The sequence below is a fragment of the Terrapene carolina genome, unplaced genomic scaffold (assembly GCF_002925995.2).
Source record: "Terrapene carolina triunguis isolate 2854851 unplaced genomic scaffold, T_m_triunguis-2.0 Scaffold189, whole genome shotgun sequence".
Lineage (NCBI taxonomy): Eukaryota > Metazoa > Chordata > Testudines > Emydidae > Terrapene > Terrapene triunguis.
In genome coordinates, this window is record NW_020664540.1 from 7,162,945 (window position 1) to 7,182,650 (window position 19,706).

General features: G+C 43.9%; 1 protein-coding gene across 1 annotated transcript in view; it reads left to right on the forward strand.

The window, feature by feature from the left end:
- Window positions 1-19,706, forward strand: part of KCNH5 (potassium voltage-gated channel subfamily H member 5) — a 222,665-nt gene that overhangs the window by 133,726 nt on the left and 69,233 nt on the right. Inside the window, exon 8 of the mRNA XM_024194406.2 lies at window positions 16,181-16,380. Coding sequence (XP_024050174.1) covers window positions 16,181-16,380 — 200 coding nt within the window. The remainder of the gene's footprint in view (window positions 1-16,180; window positions 16,381-19,706) is intronic.

A 19,706-nucleotide genomic window follows, 5' to 3' on the forward strand; every position in this document is an offset into this window, starting at 1 on the left:
AACTCCCCTCTCAGAGCACAGGTTGAGTTTGCAGGGCTGCCAGTTAGAGAAAAACCTATTTTTAACTTGTAAATGGAGACCAGTGAGAGACAATAAACCTGGAACTCCATTAAACTATGTTTGCAGTCACTTTACAAAGCTGGACTAGTCTTTAATGCATTTTGATATGAACTCCAAAACCAAATTGGGATCATTTTAATATTAACTTTATTAAGCACATTAATCTTATTTCCCTCTAAAAAACACCCAGATAATTAAGTGCAAAAACTGCTTGTGCAGAGCTCAGGCTGAAGAATTAAAATAGAAAAATCAGGACCTGCAAAATAAAACCAATATTATTTTGACTGCATTGCACATTGCAGGTATTTTGCGGCACATATTTTACAAATGAAACAGTGTTATATATGTTTTTTCTCATGTCCTGGGGCATACATGTCCTATGTTGCATGAAGATTACCGTAGTCAATTGTCTAACTGTCACAAAATCTGGTCTTATCTTATTAACTGTATTTTGATATAAAATTGAACAATTAATTTAAGAAGGAAAGACGGAATAAGCAAGTTTAGATGATACACTAGAAAGGATGGCAAATTGAAAACAAAATTAGCTGATTGAAACAGATTAACTCCATTTAATCTAAACAACCTTGTTTTTTAGCATGGATAGAAAATGAGAGTCTTAAAACTGGGAGCTGGAAATACTGTTCTGTACATACAAATCCAGGTCCGGTAGTTTAAAAGTGTGTTTACGAATTTCCCATTGTATTTTAACAGGCATAAAGATCAGATGATGTTTGTCAGTATGAGAGTGAGGTTTAGGTATCTTGCCTAAAGCGACTGCCTGCTATCCAGTGTTCATCTTATTTTGACAGGAACTCTGTGTCCATGTAGAAAATTTGCCAAGTAAAAATTGTAATAAAAAGAAATAATAATCAGCCCAAACCCCACAACAAGCTGTTAGCCTGTCTCACACTGATACTGACAGGTGCCAAATTTACTCACGGAACCCCTTTATGTCAGTTTCCACGTTTCCGTACAGTAGCGTGGTAGATCCTTTGTGTCATGTGCTTATTACAGATGACATTTCTGACATAGTGAGGCATACAGTGGAAGAAACATGACATGATTTTAATCCAGAGATGTCAGCACTGGCCAGTAACAATGCTGAAGACAGCGTATCATGGAAAAGTAGGTTCTCCAGTCTTTGATGGGGAAAGGAAAGAGACAGGTTTACGGGATGAGTGGTGGAGATTGTTTGACAGGTGCAATTTAGACTTTTGCAATAAAAAAAGGAGGAGGGAGAAAGGGGGATTAAAATGAACCAGCATCGAGAATCATAATCAAAATGGAGAAAATGACAAATGAGAGAGGGAGCAAAACGCTACCAGTGCATTGTTGGCTGGCATTCATGGTGAACATTATTTCTGATGAACTCTGGCTATCCTCCGAATCTCTTCATTCTTTCTCCACTATCTCTAATTTCTTTAGCAAGACAGTTGTACTGTAATTAGCATTTACCACTACATAGAACGTAATGCAGCATGTCAAGTGACAAAGTGGAGAGTTGGTAGAAAAGTGATGGATTTCTGGACAGGCATAGAGTTTTCGCATAGAATATTTCTCGGTTCTTTATTTTACTAATTAACGCATTTATTATTGCATTTATAAAATGTGTCCTATCCACATTGTGTCAGGATGCATGAATATAACATATACACACTTGCCTTTAACAAAGACCAATAATAACCCCATACCCCACCCAAACACACTAGCTAGCAATCTGAATCGCTTCTGGGTACATGTATAGTGCAAGAGCATCTTAGCTTGAAACAAAATGACAGGGTCTTAAATTTATTATCTCATTGCTCTTATTAAAAATGGCCCAACTATCACCATTTACAAATTAGCTAATGTGCAAGTACGGCAGAATGTTTCCACATCTTTTTGAGGATTTATGCATAAAGGCTGCTGAATGCCTAATTGTGCTGTAGACTTGTGAACTGGGGAGGCTGCCCACTCCAGTAGGCAGGGGGTTAAAAGCATCCCTGGAGAGGGCTGCAGCTGGGAAAAGGAGTGACACTACCTGAGTGAGTAGCTGACCACAGGTGTGGCCAGCTCAATCAGGGCCCAGCTGTCCCTGATAAGAGGGCTGGGGGCCAGGAGCTGAGGAGTCTCTCTCTAGCTGTGGCGAGAGAAGGACCTGGCTGCCTGGGAGCTCAGGGTACTGGGAATAGAGCATTGCTAGGGAAAGGCAAGAGGAGCTCTGGCCTGGCAACTCCCCAGGGTGCAGGCCTTGGGAAAAGGCCAAAACAGGTACTGGGGTTGCAGAGGCTGCAGCCCGGGCTTAGGCAGAGGCAGCTGGTCCGAACCCCTTGCCAATGATGAGTGACCATTACAGACTGCAGTCTGCCCCAGTGAGCGGGGGCAAGATGATGACTGGCAGTAGCCACTGAGGCAAGGTGGGTTTAGAGGGCTGGGGGTTCCCCTGGGAGGGGAGACCCAGAGTGTGGGAATACTGCTGGGGCAGAACCCCGAGGTAAAGGGCACCGGGGTCCGGGAGGAACGCGGGGCCAGCGGCAGGCGAGACACCGGCTAGCAGAGGGCGCTCCATACGCTGGAGAGCTAATTCCCAAGACGACCAGCAGGAGTCGTCGCTTTGCTACAACTTGGCAGGCTCCAAACCAGCTGTTCCAATCTGTTGTGCAAAGAATATGCTTTATAAAAGAAAAACATATATATATAAATATCATCAATTTACTACAGGCATTCTTCATTACGTAATAGGCCCAAATCCCACAGTGCCTTTTAGACAAAGCTCCTGTTGACACCAATGGGAGTCTTGCCTATGTAATTGTTGCCCTTATTTAACATTTATTTTATGGTAGTGTCTAGAGCAGTGGTTCTTCTTCGAGAGATGTCCCTGGGGGTGCTCCACTCCAGGTGTTGGTGCACCCCTACGCCTTCGCTCGGAGATTTTTACAGCAATACGCGCACAGGCCGCGCACATGCGGTGCCTGCCTCACATGCTGACTGTGCCTCAATAACGCACGCACCCGGCCTGAGTGCCTCAGTTCCTTCTCTATCATCCCCGGCCTGAGACGGAGCTCAGGAGTCTCTCTCAATTATTTCTTGCTTTAGATAGTTGGTTAGTTGTTGATACAGTTTTTCTAGGTTTTTTTTAGTCAGATAAGTTTCATTTCCCCATTCTTCTCTTAAAAAAATTTTTTTCCTTCCCATTTTTTTTCTGTCAGTTAGACAGTTTATACTATGCCTGGCTCACCAGGTTTTAAGAGATGCACTACATGCAGAGAGGCCATCCCCATCTCTGATGGCCGTTCTCTATGTGTTCGCTGTTTGGGGAAGTCCCACGTCCCCCAAAAATGTGCCCACTGCAGTAAACTGTGGGCTAGGGCACGAAAGGACAGAGACCTGAGATTCAAGTTAATTCTAATGGAGAAGTCCCTCAGACCTGCCTCTGGCCCAGGTCAGGAGTCCTACTTGAGACAGAGACCTCCTAAGTCCACGAAGGACAAGAAAACAACAAAAAAAAGGGCCAGCTTTATCACCTCACAGAGACCAGCCAGCATCCAAACAGCCTCTGACTAGGTCTGTCTCATTGGTGCTGACCCTGCCGCAGCTCAGTACATACGACACTCCAGGCACCTCCGGCGCTGTCCATATGCCGTCTGTTACCGGTACGCACCGCTCTGGTGCCGAGGCTACAGGCTTAAAATTGCCTGCCTCTTCTAATACGGCACCGCACAGCACCGCAAAGGACTCGGTGCCTACTCAGCTGAGCCTGCCTGTGCTGCACACAAGTACGGTTGCTGTCCCGGCACCGACACCTGAACCACCTATGACTTCGCATACGGCGCCGCACCAATCGGCACCGGTCGACCCTATGGCACCGCCACTGCACCCAGCGCTATATATTCCAGCTCCTTCTACCTCGGCACCACAATTTATTCATTCCAGTGATTTGCTAATCTCGCCAACTCCAGATTCCCCATTACTTGGTACCGATCTCTCACCGGGACTGTCGGCACGGCACTGACAGCTATCTCCTATTCCCTCTCACTTTTCTAGTGATGAAGATGACAACGTGGAGGGAGTTTTTTCACCATACCATTCCTCCCCCCTTCACACTCCCGCTAGCATGGGACCAAGGAGACCAAGGTCCTCATATTCTAGGGACTTACCACTCTGGTATGGACACCCGTGGATGGGACCAACCAGGCCCTTCCCTGGATAATGCCATTATTAGAACCCATGGGGGTCCTGCAGCAGGCACCACACTAGCCGGTACAGCCCACGCAGAGGCAACATTAGATCTCCTCTTGTACCCATCCACACTTCTGCGACAGATGGCCAGGAGCAACCTGCAACAGTGCACGTAGACGAGGAGGCACCTGAACCCTCTCCAAATAATAATAATTCATCCACCTCACCAGAAGAGGCTATTTTCCCCCACCCCCAACAACAGCGGATGATTTTACTCATTTTCAGGACCTCAGCATGAGCTGACTGACATATTACAACCTTCAACCTCCTCCAAGATGGCCCTACCTATTAATGGAGCCATTATGGACCCTGCCAAGGATATCTGGCAAACCCCAGCCACCATACCCCCTACCTGCAAAAGGGCAGACCGGAAATACTATGTCCGCTCTAGGGGCTCAGAATTCCTTTTCACGCACCCAGCACCAAATTCACTGGTAATAGAAGCAGCCAACCAAAAGAACAAACAGCAGCATTTCCAATCCATTCCCTCTGACAAGGACAGCAAAAGAATGGACCTACTCGGGCGCAAAGTTTATGCATCATCCACGCTACAATTTAGAGTGGCAAACTACGCGACCCTCCTGGCCAAATATGATCACAAAAATTACGGGAAACTCATGGACTTTATTAATGACATCCCAGAGGACAAGAGACAACAATTCAAAGCAGTACTCTCTGAAGGGCAGATTATTTTCCACATGGCATTGCAGGCTGACCTTGATGATGCGGACACAGCTGCCAGGTCCACCGTGACGGCCGTAGTGATGCGTGGGGCTTCATGATTTACCTCTTCCTCTTTCCCATGTGAGATACAAAACACCATGGAGGATCTCCCCTTTGATGGCGAGAAGTTATTTGCCACAAAAACCAACAAGATGCTGCACACCATGAAGGATTCCAGAGCGATGCTCAGATCCCTAGGCATCCATACACCGGCAACTAGAAGAAGACAATACAGGTATCAGCCTTACCAACACCCATGGTACCTGGCCTACACACAACAACAACAACAGAGGCCATACGACCACCAGCAGCAACACCACCAGAGACCCAGGCATCAACGATGATGCCCCACAACATCGGCACCATCCCAACCCTTCCATCTAATAAGCAGATTTGAAGCCTTGGTCAAGGGTATAGAAGACCTCCCACCCACTTCAGCGCTTATACTTCCCATCCAACCTTTTGGTCACTGTTTACTCCCATTCTACCACAACTGGCAAACCATCACTATGGGCAGGTGGGCCCCAGAGGTCATCTGATTTGGCTATTCCCCCCCCCCCCTTCCTGTCCATACCCTTCCCCACCCCGTTCCTTTTCAGGGACCCCTCTCACGACCACTTGCTCCACCAAGAGATGCAACATCTTCTACAAATAGGAGCAGTCAAGGCAGTGCCCGATCAGCACAGGGGAAAGGGTTTTTTATTCCCACTACTTCTTTACAGAAAAGAAAAGTGGGGGATGGCAACCCAACCTTGACCTCAGGCAAGTTTGACAAGTTCGTCAAAAAGCAAAAATTCAAACTGGTGACCCTCACAACCATAATTCCAGCGCTGGAGCAGGGAGATTGGTTTTCAGCCCTTGACCTGCAGGATGCTTATTTTCATGTAACTATACACTCCGCCCACAGGCGTTTTCTCAGATTTGTTAGGGGCTCAAATCACTACCAATAAAGGGTTCTGCCCTTTGGCCTCTCAACAGCACCCCGTGTCTTTTCCAAGATTCTCGCGGTGGCAATGGCGCACCTAAGGAAATTTTTTTTCCTTACCTGGACGATTGCCTGCTCAAGGCACAGACTCTTAGGGAGGCCATCCAAGCCATGCAGATGACCATCGACTGCTTCCAGGGTCTGGGCCTACAGATAAAAACAAATCCACATTAACTCCTACTCAACCACTAGAGTTCATAGGTGCTCACCTTGATTCCACAACCGGACTTGCATCTCTCCTGTCCGACAGATTCAACACCATAAAGAATCTTGTCGCCAAGTTGCAAAACAGCCCGCAGGTCACTGTCTTCAAATTCTCGGTCATATGGCCTCTTGCACTTTTTTGGTCAAGAATGCATGCCTCTGCAGGGTTGGATGACCACTGTCTACAGACCGAATGTGCACGGCCTAAGCAGACTTCTATCCATACCTACCAAAGTCAAGGACTCACTCACATGGTGGACTTTTCCTCACAACCTCTGCTCCAGAGTCCGTTCATGCAGGAGTCCACTTCCGTTATAATTACCATGGATGCTTCCCTCACGGGCTGGGGAGCACACATGGCACACCACACCACTCAGGGACTCTGGTCCCCTACAGAAGCCTCACTACACATAAATCTTTTAGAGCTTTGAGCAGTCCGCAACACCTGTATCCAATTTCTCCCGCACATCCAGAACCAACACATCAGGATCATGACCAGCAACATCGCCTCCATATTTTATATAAACAGACAAGGAGGAGCTCGATCCCACTTGCTGGGCATGGAGACTGTGAAACTTTGGAATTGGTGCCTCCAACACAGTATCCAAATTTCAGCCTCCTACCTATCTGGTTCATTAAACACCACTGTGGATGAGCTCAGCAGATCTTTTCCCCCAGATCACAAATGGAAGATAAACAACACCATCCTACACAACGGGGCTACTCGCGACTGGCTCTTTTTGCAACCGCAACCAACAAAATATGCCCGGAATTCTGTTCCAGAGTGGGCCTAGGAAAGCATTCGATGGCAGATGCATTCATCATCAAATGAAGCAACAATTTCCTATACGCATTCCCCCCGATACCACTTCTTCACAGGGTATTACAAAAAATACGAGCGGAGAGGGCCAGGGTCATACTAATAGCCCCTATGTGGCCCAGACAGGCGTGGTACCCATTTTAAACGAGAATGTCAGTTTGCCCGCCGATTCCACTTCCCCCGCCCCTTCCAACCCTGTTATCACAATGCAGGGGTGAGCTACACCACCCCAACGTAACAATGCTGCACCTCAAAGCGTGGCTCCTCAATGGTTCTCTAATGAGGAACTAAACTGCTTTGAACAGGTACAAAAAGTACTATTACATAGCAGAACACAATCCACATGTACCACCTATCTCCATAAATGGAACAGGTCAGAGGTTCTCAAACTGTGGTCCGCGGACCCAGGTGGTCTGCAGATAGTTCCCCGGGTGGCCGCACACGAGAGAATGAAGGGCCACCCACTTAATTAGTGGAGTCGTGCAGGTGTGGCTCCACTAATTAGGTGCCTGGACCCTGGAAAAGACACACATGTAAGGTAAGGTGGTGACCTTGGGGGAATAGGAGGTAGGTGGGAGGGGGCAGTGGGGTGGGGGGAATTTGGGACATAAAGGGCTGCGGTGGCCAGAGAAAGAGGCAACTTTCCCAGCTCAGGGGCTGCCGAGGTGGGGGAGAGACCCCCCTCCTTCCCAGCCCCGGAGCTGCCGCAGCAGGGGAGAGACCCCCCCCTTCCCAGCTTCAGCTCGGGGGCTGCCACGGCATGGGAGAAAGGGCACATCCATCGCATTAGAAAGGTCAGACTACTGATATTAAAATACGAGTTGTGTGCTTTTATTTGTAGAACAAAAAAAATTAATTCCGTTTTTTTGTGTATAGCACTTTTATCCAAAGTGCTTTACAATAGTTAGCTAATGGTACAAACAACATTTGGAAAGATCATTAAGTGGTCCACTGAGACCCTCAGCAATTTTCAAATGGTCTGCAAAAAAAAAAGTTTGAGAACCACTGGACTAGGTTCACTCACTGGTGCTCCACCAAGCAAACCGCTCCTGCTTCCATCCCTCTTTTACTAATACTAGACTGTCTTTTAGAACTTAAACTATCTGGGCTCAACTTTAGCTCCACAAAGGTACATCTAGCAGCAATTATGGTGTTTCACAATAAGACCAGAGACACTACTATCTTCACCCACCCCATCACAAAACGGTTCCTCAAGGGCCTCCTGACCCTATACCCGGACATTAGACCACCCACTCAACCCTGGGACCTACACTTGGTCCTCACATGCTTGATGTGCCATCCATTTGAGCCACTTGCAACATGCTCCCTCCTACATCCACCCATGAAAACTGGGTTTTTAGTTGCCATTACATCTGCCAGACATATAGGGAACTTGGAGTGCTTATGGCTGACCCACTGTACACTATATTTTTTAAGGACAAAGTCACGCTCCGAACGCATCCAAAATTTCTCCCGAAGGTGCATTCCTCCTTCCACCTCAATGAACCTATCCATCCACCAACCTTCTTTCCTAAACCACTTGTGAACACTTTCGAATCAGCAATGCACACACTCGATGTGCGCAGAGCATTGTCCTTTTATTTGGATAGAACTAAGCCCTTTAGGGCTTCCTCTAAACTTTTCATTTCCATCGCAGAATGATCCAGAGGCAAATCCATCTCTACCCAGAGAATATCCAATTGAATAGAAGACTACATCTGCCTATGCTACCAACTAAAGAAGATGAATCCTCTGACTTCTGTTAGAGCACACTCCACCAGATCTGCGTCAACGTCTGTGGCATTCTTACGTAACATTCCCCTCACAGATAATTGCAAAGCCGCCACCTGGGCTTCAGAGTATACCTTTGCTAAACATTATACTCTTACTCAGAAACCCCTGACTGACGTTCGAATGGGCTGAGCTGTGCTGTCTACAGCTTTCTTACCAGATCTGAAGTCCCTAACTCCTTAAGAGAGACTGCTTTTCAGTCACCTGGGGTGGAGCACTTACAGGGACATCTCTCTCTCGAAGAGGAAGTTACTCCCCTGTGCAGTAACTGACGTTCTTTGAGATGAGTGTCCCTGTGGGTGCTCCACTCCCTCCCCTCCTCCCCTCTACTTCGGAGTTTGGTGCAGTCTCCGTTCCCGAGAAGGAACTGAGGAGCTGGGCCGCGTGAGCACATTATTGAGGCGTGTGAGGCAGGCAATGCGTGTGCATGTCCCGTGTGAGTACTGCTGTAAGAATCTCTGAGCGAAGGTGCAGGGACGCACCGACACCTGGAGTGGAGCACTCACAGGGACATCTCTTGCAGAACATCAGTTACTGCGCAGGTGAGTAACCTCCTCTTTTCAAACTTATTTGATCGCGCCCCCATTTTTGTGTCTGTAGTAGTCTATCCTCCTTCCTGCCACACAAGAACAGATACTGATAAAAAAAAATCAACATGCAACTCTCACTAAATATTAAAAACAGTAAGGCACTGATTCAAACAGAGCCAACGATCCATTTTAATAAGAGCAAAAGGAAAACTGCGATTGTGATCAATGCTTACAATTAAATGTGCACACCGCATCATAGCAAATGCATTAATGTACAGATGGTAACGACTTTTTATAATGCTATGCAAGTATAACAGACATCTGTCAAAACCCACAGCGCCATCTAGAGTCAAATGCACAGCGCCCTCCAAGGACCTGATATGTTTGAGGGAATCAGCTTTGTTGTGGGTAATATATGCACAGTAATTCTCTCCCCCCCTCCCAGAATACATTCTACACTGCCCCAGGGCCTATGGGCCTGCCCCCCAGTCTGAGAACCTCTGGTCTAGAGACCTCGACCAGGTCAGAACCTCATAGTGCTGGGGGCTGTACAAACATATTGTAAATGACATTCTGAGTAAGGCCCTACTTGAGTCGTGGGATGATTGCCAAATAATTGCGGCTGAGTTGCGGACAAGACATGGAAAATCACAGAAAAGTAATAATGGACCTTTATTAATTGCGGCAATTTGGAAAAGCCAAAGAAGACCTATTTGTTTAAGAAAAATTTGCTGGAATATAAACACTCAAGCATTATGTTATGCCTGCTAATTTTTTTGATAACGAGATATTTTGCTGCACCTATATTACGGTCATCAATGCACGGGGCTGACAGCGGGACCCCAGCCACCAGTCACCCAGGGCTGGTGGCCGGGGCTCCTGATGTCAGTCCTCCATATGGCAGGTTTCCTGCTGTCAGCTCCGGGCAGACTGGAAATAAGGTGTAAGTTTTTAACAGTGAGGGCAATTATTCATTGGAACAATTTACCAAGGGTTGTGGTGGAGTCTCCATCGCTGCCAATTTTAAAATCAAGTTTAGATGTTTTTCTGAAAGATTTGCTCTAGGAATTGTTTTGGGAAAGTTCTCTGGCCTGTGTTATACAGGAGGTTAGATTAGATGATCACAATGGTCCCTTCTGGCCATGTAATCTATGAAATAAAGAGCAGAATGTAGGAAAAAATGGTTCTTAGTCGAGGCCTCATTTCCTGAAGGTAAATCCTCTTATTCATATATATTGAGAAAGCAGTCAATGTAGTAATCAATTTGAAATGCTCTAGGTTAATTTAGATCAGTCTGAGCCATTTTTAACAAGAATATTGCTTGTTGTTAAACAGATGCAAAAGATTTATGTAGGACGTTGTTACAAAATCCTCCAGAAATTATATATATATATATATAATGTATAGCTGTCTTTTGAGAACTGGAGTGTAAAAATAGAAATCTAAAATAATGGTTGAACCACCTACATAGCCTTAAGGGTTGTGAGGAAAATATTCCCGCATCATTATTTTAAATTGCTCTATATAAAATGTACTGTGGACTCTCCAAATTTACACATAGAAGACAATTAGGAGAAGTAAATGTTAGATGTCAGCAGGAGCAGATGAGGGAAAAAAATCCAGATAAATAAGAATCATTAGTGAGAAGATGAACAAATGCTGCCTGACGTAACTAGCAAGTGAAAACAGGGAATTGGGGAGGGTAATTTCTCCTACAGTCTGGGTAGCATGATCTCTTCTGTTTTCCCTGAGCTACTCATAAAAGAAGAGACTAAATTACAACTAATCAGGTACACATGTACATGTCCTTGTCTCTCTGCAAATTGTTTAAATCCTCTTATCATGGAGAGATGCACTGTATTTTACATCCCTCCGAATCTCTGCAAATGTTGTTTGCCAGAACCAAAAATGAAAACGAAACAAACTGAAATAGAGCTGAGAACTGCTGCTATTCTCTCTCATTTTGGAAAAGGGCAAAGGGTGATGCTCAAATCTAATATTGTGGGTATTCATTAACGAGGTGTGTTCTGATAAAGCTCTGATTGGTAATTACTGGGGTCATCCAAATCAAATCAATAACCTTTCAATGTTTAAGAAACAGTTGACAACACTACGTGAAATATTTGGTATTCATTCTTTTGCATGCATGTGATCAGTGCTGTAATTTTCTTCTTTCTACTGGTGCTTCATTAGCGATATTGAATTGCACCCACATTTATGCAAATGTACAGGGAGCACAAGTTTAAAGATCAGACCTGTTGGTCCAGCAGTCAGGTGAGATCAGGATAGCACAACAGCCGCTGATGTATTAATGCAGGTTAGCAGAAGCCTCTGGTGGTGTAAGCTGGTGTATTCATGTCATCTGGGGATCTGGCCCCTTGTGACTATCTAGGGACTTATTTTATCCCAGTCTCTGCAGTATTTGAAGTTTATGGCATTACACCAGCCTAAAAGTGATGTACACAGGAGAAAAATCAGGCATCTTTTATTCCCAAGACTAGATAACACCAGTTCAGACCAATGTTCCCTCTAATTTTTCCCATCCATGTGCAGAATGAATTTTGCTATGTGCACCAATGTGGAGGTGATGTGTGGCAGGGGTGGGGCCGAGGGGTTCGGAGTGTGGGAGGGGGCTCAGGGCTGAGGCAGAGGGTTGGGGTGCAGGGTGTGCGGGCTCCGGCTGGGGGTGCGGGCTCTGGGGTGGGGCCGGGGATGAGGAGTTTGGGCTGCAGGCTGCCCCGGGACAGTGATGGGGAGAGAGTACTCCCCCCAGCTCTTTCTCCCCGCAGCAGCACCTGGGCTGGGGGAGAGCATTTCTCCCCACTGCACCAACTCTGGGCCTGGGGCTGGAGGAGAGGCGCCTCTCCCCACCCCAGCCCCAGAGCTGGGAGGGAGAGGCGTGTCTCCTTGCCGCGCCGCAGCCCCGGGGCTGGGGGAATTAAGTGCGCACCTCAAAGGGAACTTAGGTTCAGACTTCTTTTCACAAAACTCCACTCCTCACCAGGCTACTGAGTGATGACACATTCAACCGATGAAACACAAGAGAATGGGTTTTATGAGGGTAGAACACTGTGGCCTGACAAATACTCAATGGTGGCTTTTCCATCTTAACCCTTGTATGTGTGTCATACCCACAGTGGAATTGGGGACTAAGTACAGGATATAGAGTATCAGTGCTAAATTAAGAAAAATAATCTCGTCTTGAAACACAATAACAAAGGCCAACAGCTGAAATAAGAAATAAGCAAATGCAAGGAATATTTCTGAGGCATACCTCTAATCTTGCCAACACCTAAATATGTTCCACAAAGGCCTTTACAGAACAGAGGGAGAGAGAGACATTGGTTTTGCATGTGGAGATTACGTGGTGTGTAGACTAGCATGCAACATTTTCTTTAATTTCAGTTTCCAAGAAATGATCTGATGATTCATTGTATCAATAAGTATGCTCAAAGAGACATTTTCATTCCAAGCTCCTATTTTCAGGCACTTATAACTTTTGGGTAAAATTACCATTTAGATGGATAGTTTTCATGAATATTCTGAGTCTAAAGGAGATTTTTTCGTGGGAGGAAATAAGTAGCGCTGTGAAAGCGGCTTGGAGGGCCAACAGCCTAGGGGTTAGCACACCCAGCTTTTGGCCCCTTCCACCTCTGTCCAAGCAGTAGAGGTGACTGTTCCTTACCTTAAGCCAGGATCTTTGGCTTTCCACCTGCATCTGGCCTTGGCCTTTAAGGGAGTGTGGTAGGGGGACCCAGGCCCTCCCTCTGGCCCCATGGTAAGCAACACTGGCAGCAAGTCCAAGTTCATTTCTCTGGGCCACTTCCTACCAATAAGTCCTTTCAATTTGGGGCATGTAGTCCAAGTAGTCAGCTGCTTAGCAGAAAAAGAGTCCAAAGAAGCAGAGCCCTGCAGGACCCCCTGGTTCTCAAAGTGGCGGGTGGGTTGGTCAAGGAAGGCACTATCTCTGGGTCTTACCCACTCTGTGGTCCCCTCTCAGCTCAACCTCTCTCCTGCAGCCTGTCCTCCACCTGGTCTTCTGAACTTCCTCTTAACCTGCTCCTCTAGTCGGAGCATGTTCGGCAGGCCCAGAGGTGCGGGGCTCCTTGGTCCCGGTATCGCCTTTTAACCCCCTGGGGCCCAGTGTGGCACCATCACAGGCACTCACCACAGTCAGACTGTTTTTCCACCATGGCACTCTTAGCCACTTCCAGTCTGGCTGGTGTGGTATGAGGATCAGGAATTGTATCCATTCTTCCCATATAACAGGGCAATACCACATTTTCAGCCAGCCTCTGATTTTTTCTGTCCTATTTTGCACTTGCAAAAGGGGGTGGCATATATTTTTATCGTCACAATCAGTTTCAGTACAGAAATGGGCATAAAACAAGGCAGGCCAAGACTGAAAACATATTTATATTGTAGATTCACTCATCAAATTAGCTGAAACCTTTCAACCAATGTACGTGAGTGGAATGGGGGAGTAGCATTTACAAGAAGTGGCACTTCATCCAATTTAACATGCTACAAAAACTGGGAAGAACAGCAAAAGCAAAAAAATGTACAACTGACATTCATCCACATAGAGTGTATGCATGTGTAACCCACATACTTTTATACTGTGTATATGTATGTACTGTGCGTATGTGTGTGTATATATGTAATGTATTGTATAAACATTTTAGTAGCCAGCAGTTGTGATATATATATAATCAGTAAAGCAATGAAGAACAAGATCTATACTCATTACTTGATTTCTGCACAGTTATATAGTAAGAACATGAATCTCCCCAGCTTTCCAAAATTGAAACCTCATATTCATAAGTGCTATTCCCGCTGTGACCTTACTTGATCATAGATCTCATATGTCTATCCAACCAGTCAGAATGCAGTCCCCCTAGACTCTGATGAGGCAGAGAACACCAAATCTCTGCTTAATTCTGGTGTTTCATTTTTACATTTAAATATTCAAGAAATTGTTGAGAAATGTCAGTGCAATATTTCTACTATTCAAGTATTTTTAAACAAACACCATGTCTTTTAAAAAATTGCTGCCTCTGGAAGAGCAGTGATAAACTGGACTAAATGTCCATAAAATTAAGACAATTTTCTGGAGTGAGGTGAAAAATCTGTTGTATACAAAAGGAAACTGTTATGCATTAGGAGATAGAAAGTAGTTATCCTTTCACAATGGCTTATTTTTTCCTATTTGTATGCTGCGTATTTTTTTTTTAAAAAAAGAATATGTAAACACAGCTGCATTCTGCAGTCTCCAAGCAAAGACGATTAAACATGACACACACACTTCCGTATATTAGTTGATGCCAAGGACAGAATGAAAATGCAACACACTGGTATTGGAGAAATCAAAATAATTTTCGTTCTGTAAAGTCTACAGTGTTTAAGAGAAGAGTGCTATTTATTTATTTATGGCTTCTTCTCAAGAATAATTAGGTCCTGAATCAATAAGGAAGCTAAATACCTTTAAGAGCATGCCTACGTCCATCCCTATTGAAAAAAGCATTTAAGCACATGCTTTAGACCCATTATTATCATTAATGATTTTCCCTTCAAAATTGGAGACCGTGATGATTCCTTGAATTGCACTAGCAGTGCATTAAGCCGAGGCTGGAAAACATAGCTGGAAAGTGGCCTCAGGCTGCTCTGGGCTAGCAGAAATGTATAGGATATATAGAGGTGGATCCAAGCCACAGCATTTAGATATGGATTCAGATTTTGAACACTCGCAAATTCAGAAATGTTCGGATATATGGTTTTGGTTTGGCCCAAATTTGGGTCTGGGTTTGCGGGCACAGTCTGGCCCTAAAACTGGTGTAGCTGGGTAGGGTGGGGGAACCACCCCAGCAGAGGGGGATATGCCTCTGGTATATATCTGGTGTGGTGGCTTCTACGCCACATACACCCAGCTGCTGATATAGAGATATGGCCAGTGGCAAGGAGATATGGCTGAGGCTTCCCTTTCTGCTCTCCATTTGCTGTTCTTGAGGCCACTGGCAGCTGACATAATATAGAGCTCATGTTACAGCAGAGCTGATGCACAGCTGGTCCAGGATGTAGGATACATCCTCATGACCTGCACTGTGTAGTCCTGGGCCACAGCCAAGGATCTTGGCCACTGTCTGTCCAGAAACATCCTTGCCAGGCTTCAGAGGTTGACTCAGTTGTCTCTGTTCTCTGTTCCATGGTCTTATCTGGATCAAGATAGGGACACCCCATTCTCAGTTCCTGGTCCCTGCCATTGAACTGCCTCTCAGAGTATGTCAGTGTTGTTGTAGCCGTATTGGTCCCAGGATATTAGAGAGACAAGGTGGGTGAGGTCATATCTTTTATTGGGCCAACTTCTGTTGGTGAGAAAGACAAGCTTCTCGAAAGCTTGTCTCTCTCACCAACAGAACTTGGCCCAATAAAATATCTGACCTCACCCACCTTGTATTTCAGAGTATATTCACAGAATCCCTTTGATAAGGTTTAGTGGAAGGCTTTTTCTATTTGGGTCAGTTCATTTTTGACTGGTTTCCTTTCAGTTGTTCACCAGTTCTTCCTTTTAGTGGCATTTCCTCCTTGTTTTTTGTTGGTGGGAGTCATTTGAGCAAATTAAATATGACGGATGAAGAGGAACATAAGTTCACATAAGAAAAAGTCCTCTGAATATAAGTATGTGAATATATATGAGTGTGTGTAACTAGAACTTTTCAGCACACACAAATGAGTCTGCAACCATTTGCGGTTGATTTTCTCTTTCTTGCAAAACACTTATTGAAATGATTAAGCCTATTTTTGTGGAGTATAGAAATTTATCTTTGTTTGCCATTTTCTCTCTTTCAGCTCTTCTTTATGCAACTATTTTTGGAAATGTCACCACCATTTTCCAGCAAATGTATGCCAACACCAACCGATACCATGAGATGCTGAACAATGTGAGGGATTTCCTCAAATTATATCAAGTCCCAAAAGGCCTTAGTGAACGAGTCATGGATTATATTGTCTCAACATGGTCCATGTCTAAAGGGATCGACACAGAGAAGGTATGAGTGCATGAGGTAAAAATCCAGATATTGTACCTTTCAATCCATTGTGTCCTTTCCAGTAGAATAAACAGTACTGAGTACTGTAAACACGCTGGCAAAAAAGATCTGAACCACATGTGATTCCATTAATACCTTCATAGTTGTGTTCAGAGAGAGGGCGCTAGTTTAAAATTAGAAAAAAAAAATGGAAACATTGGCAATTTTGAAAGTATGTTCTGTTACCCTGCTTTTCAATATGGTCTGACTTTCCATTTTCCAGATTTTCCTTGGAATTATTTTAATTTTTATTGTGTTTTGGGATTTGAAATTAACAAAAACAGTTTTTGAAAAAATTGAGAGGGTGGGGAGGAAGAGAAAAATCTCAAAAAGGATACCCTTCATTTTTTGGGGGGGGAAACCACATTTGATGGGACTGAGTAATCCAAATTGGCAATACAGAAATAACTAATAAAAAACACTGAAACCCAACAAAACATTTCGCAGAGCAACTAGCAGCCTAAATATTTTAGTTCCCAAATTTTTTGTAAAATGGAAAATGTACATTTCATTAAGCATTCCACTTTAAAAAAGGCCGTATGTCAGCAATTTTATTCTGTTAAAAATATATCCAATAGCTCTTTTCATACGTATTACACATACTAGCAGAAAACTATCCTTTACTCACTTTTGTAGTTCTAGTGCTTGCCGATATCATAAAATATAATAATAATATAGTAGCAGTAATGGTAAGAGAATCAAAATCAGTGTATCATTGTGGTCTGGTTAAAAGGTGAGTAGCAGAGCACTGATTGGCTCAGGAGATTGATAACTGGATATAGATCTTTTCTGCTCTAGTTCCTGATCCAAAGCCCACTGAAATCATTGGGTGTTTGGACTTTGAATCAGGTCTTAGGTCACCATTTGGAATCTGGCGCAGGTCAGTAGTGACTGAAAGTTGTTACCATCTGAGGGTTTGTTAGCATTTATGAAATGAGTTCAGTTGCCTTGGACCAGTTCCCAGTGGACAGAACCATAATTGCTACCATCACAGTTAGCACAAGATTTAATAGAGACGGAGACTGATCTCTTTGAGGTGTCCTCTCCAGGCCTGGGCTGAAGGCCCTTTGGCAGGGAAGTTTGGGAAAGCTTGTGTTCCTGCTGGTCATTTTATACCTGCTCCATAGATTAAGAAAGGAGACTAGGGGTGAGATCTTCAGTTGGTGTGAGTTGGCCTAGCTCCACTGACTTCAGTGGATTTATGCTGATTTACGCCATCGGGGAACTGGACATTAAGTGTCTAGTACTGAGAACCCTAAAGCCCACTTGACAGAGGAAAAGTTGTGATAGAATATTGCTGTGCTCTGCTACAGTTCTTATTTCGGTTAACTGTATTGCACTGTGTGGTAGGTGTAATCTGAGTTCCACCAGAACCTATCTCACTATAACATGACAAAATGGAATTACTGTGAGAACAAGGACAGCTTTAAGTCTTCTTATAAACCCATACAATGTTAGTTACGGAACTAATTAACCTGAATTTCACAGTTAGTAATTAACTTCCTAAACTGTGCAACTTTTGTGTATTATTATTGTTATGTTAACTGATAAGGCTTTCGGTTTCTTGGATTCTTGTAGTTCAGTATGCCTGATTCTTTAATATGTTAATTTCAGCTCCATTTATACAGTGACATTCTAACTTCCAAATGTGTTCATACAGTTTGTTAATAATAAATTTGTTGTAATTGCTGTAAATGGACTCAGTTCTGCTGTGAAAAGCCAAATATGTGTAAAAATTCAATTTTCATTCTCATTTATCTCCTTTCAATTATTTCTGCTGCAGTTCCATTAGACTTTGATTGTGCTTTGCGGTTAATTAGAAGAACCTTTGCTTTAATTACTGAGATTTCCTTCCATTATTTCCACATATCCAGTTTAATAGATTGTAAAAATGCAGTTATAGCCCATAAACATACTGATCATTGGCTTTTAGTAAGCAGCATTCACTTGTCTGCATAATAGTAGTGGTTGCTTAGCTAGATAATTAATAAGGCCATAAAATCTGTGATTTAGGTTTTTAACAGTATTCCCACACTGGAGGCCTGCCTTGCGTGGCTCCTGATCTAAACACCATTTAAATCAATGGAAAGACTCCTGTTGAATTCAGTGGCTTTTGGATCAGGCCATTAATGTTTTTATGTAGTACAGTTTTTCAGTTAAAATATTTTATTGACAACCAGTGAGAGAGTAGCTATAAAATGGTTACAACTTTTAAAATATTCCGTTACACAGCGTCCAGCAAAGGCTATAAACCTTCAATGGCTACTGCGCAAGTACCTTGCTGCGACTGCTGTGAGCTGCATTGAAGCAAATGGGGGTCTTCATGGATGCAGCAATTTGCATGCTGTCAACTGCATGATCAGAGCCAAAATTCAGATTTCTTATGGGAAAGATGGAAAGCTGTGTGTAGGTCACTGGCAGTCACATGACCCATCTGAACTTTGAATTCTGAAATGAATTATGAAACATCTCAATTATAACAAATGAGAAAATGTTGTATTTCCTAGTTGGCAAACCTAAAAAATACAGCAGTCACATAGACTAGATCCTTTCCTTCGTGTTCGGGGCGTATTTAGCACTTTACAAACCACTTAAGGTAGGAATGTTTAAAAAAAACATTTGGGAAAAATCATACGACCTCTGTATTAAAATTTGTGGGGGGAAAAAACAGGTCACACTGCACCACGTCATAGAATTTTTATTTACTGTGTGTGCAATACACCAGTCACAATGAAGATAGGAAAATATCGCACCAAGAGATTCAGGAGCTGACATCCTCTTAAATAATGTGTCTCCAATTCTCTGGGGCCTGGTAACTTTTCTATGCTGGAAACTTTTCCATCTTTTGATCATAAGCTTGATTTAATCCTGCAGTAGAAATATAGACGAGAAAGAAAAGAACAGTTATATTTGTTGGTCCACCTCTGTGCCACAGTAGAATTGTTCCCAATAGTACATTTCCAAGTTTTTATATCCAGTCTGGTTTTAAAAATCCCTGGTGATGGGCTTCAACCAACCCTGGGAGACTAGCACAGCCTAATGTATCTCACTGTAGGAGAGTTTTTTAATGAAATTCAACATATAGTTTCCCTTTCTTAATTTCATCTAGTGCTCACTCTCTTGTCCAGGTGATCAGTAATCTATCCCTAGAGTCATTTCTCCTGTGTTTTTCATTCCTCACTTCCTTCAAAACCAAATGTATGTCTCCAGCACATACATCTAGACTATCATTATGCATAGTAGTATCTCTCATACTCCTTACATGTGGGTAGACATTTTAGTATATT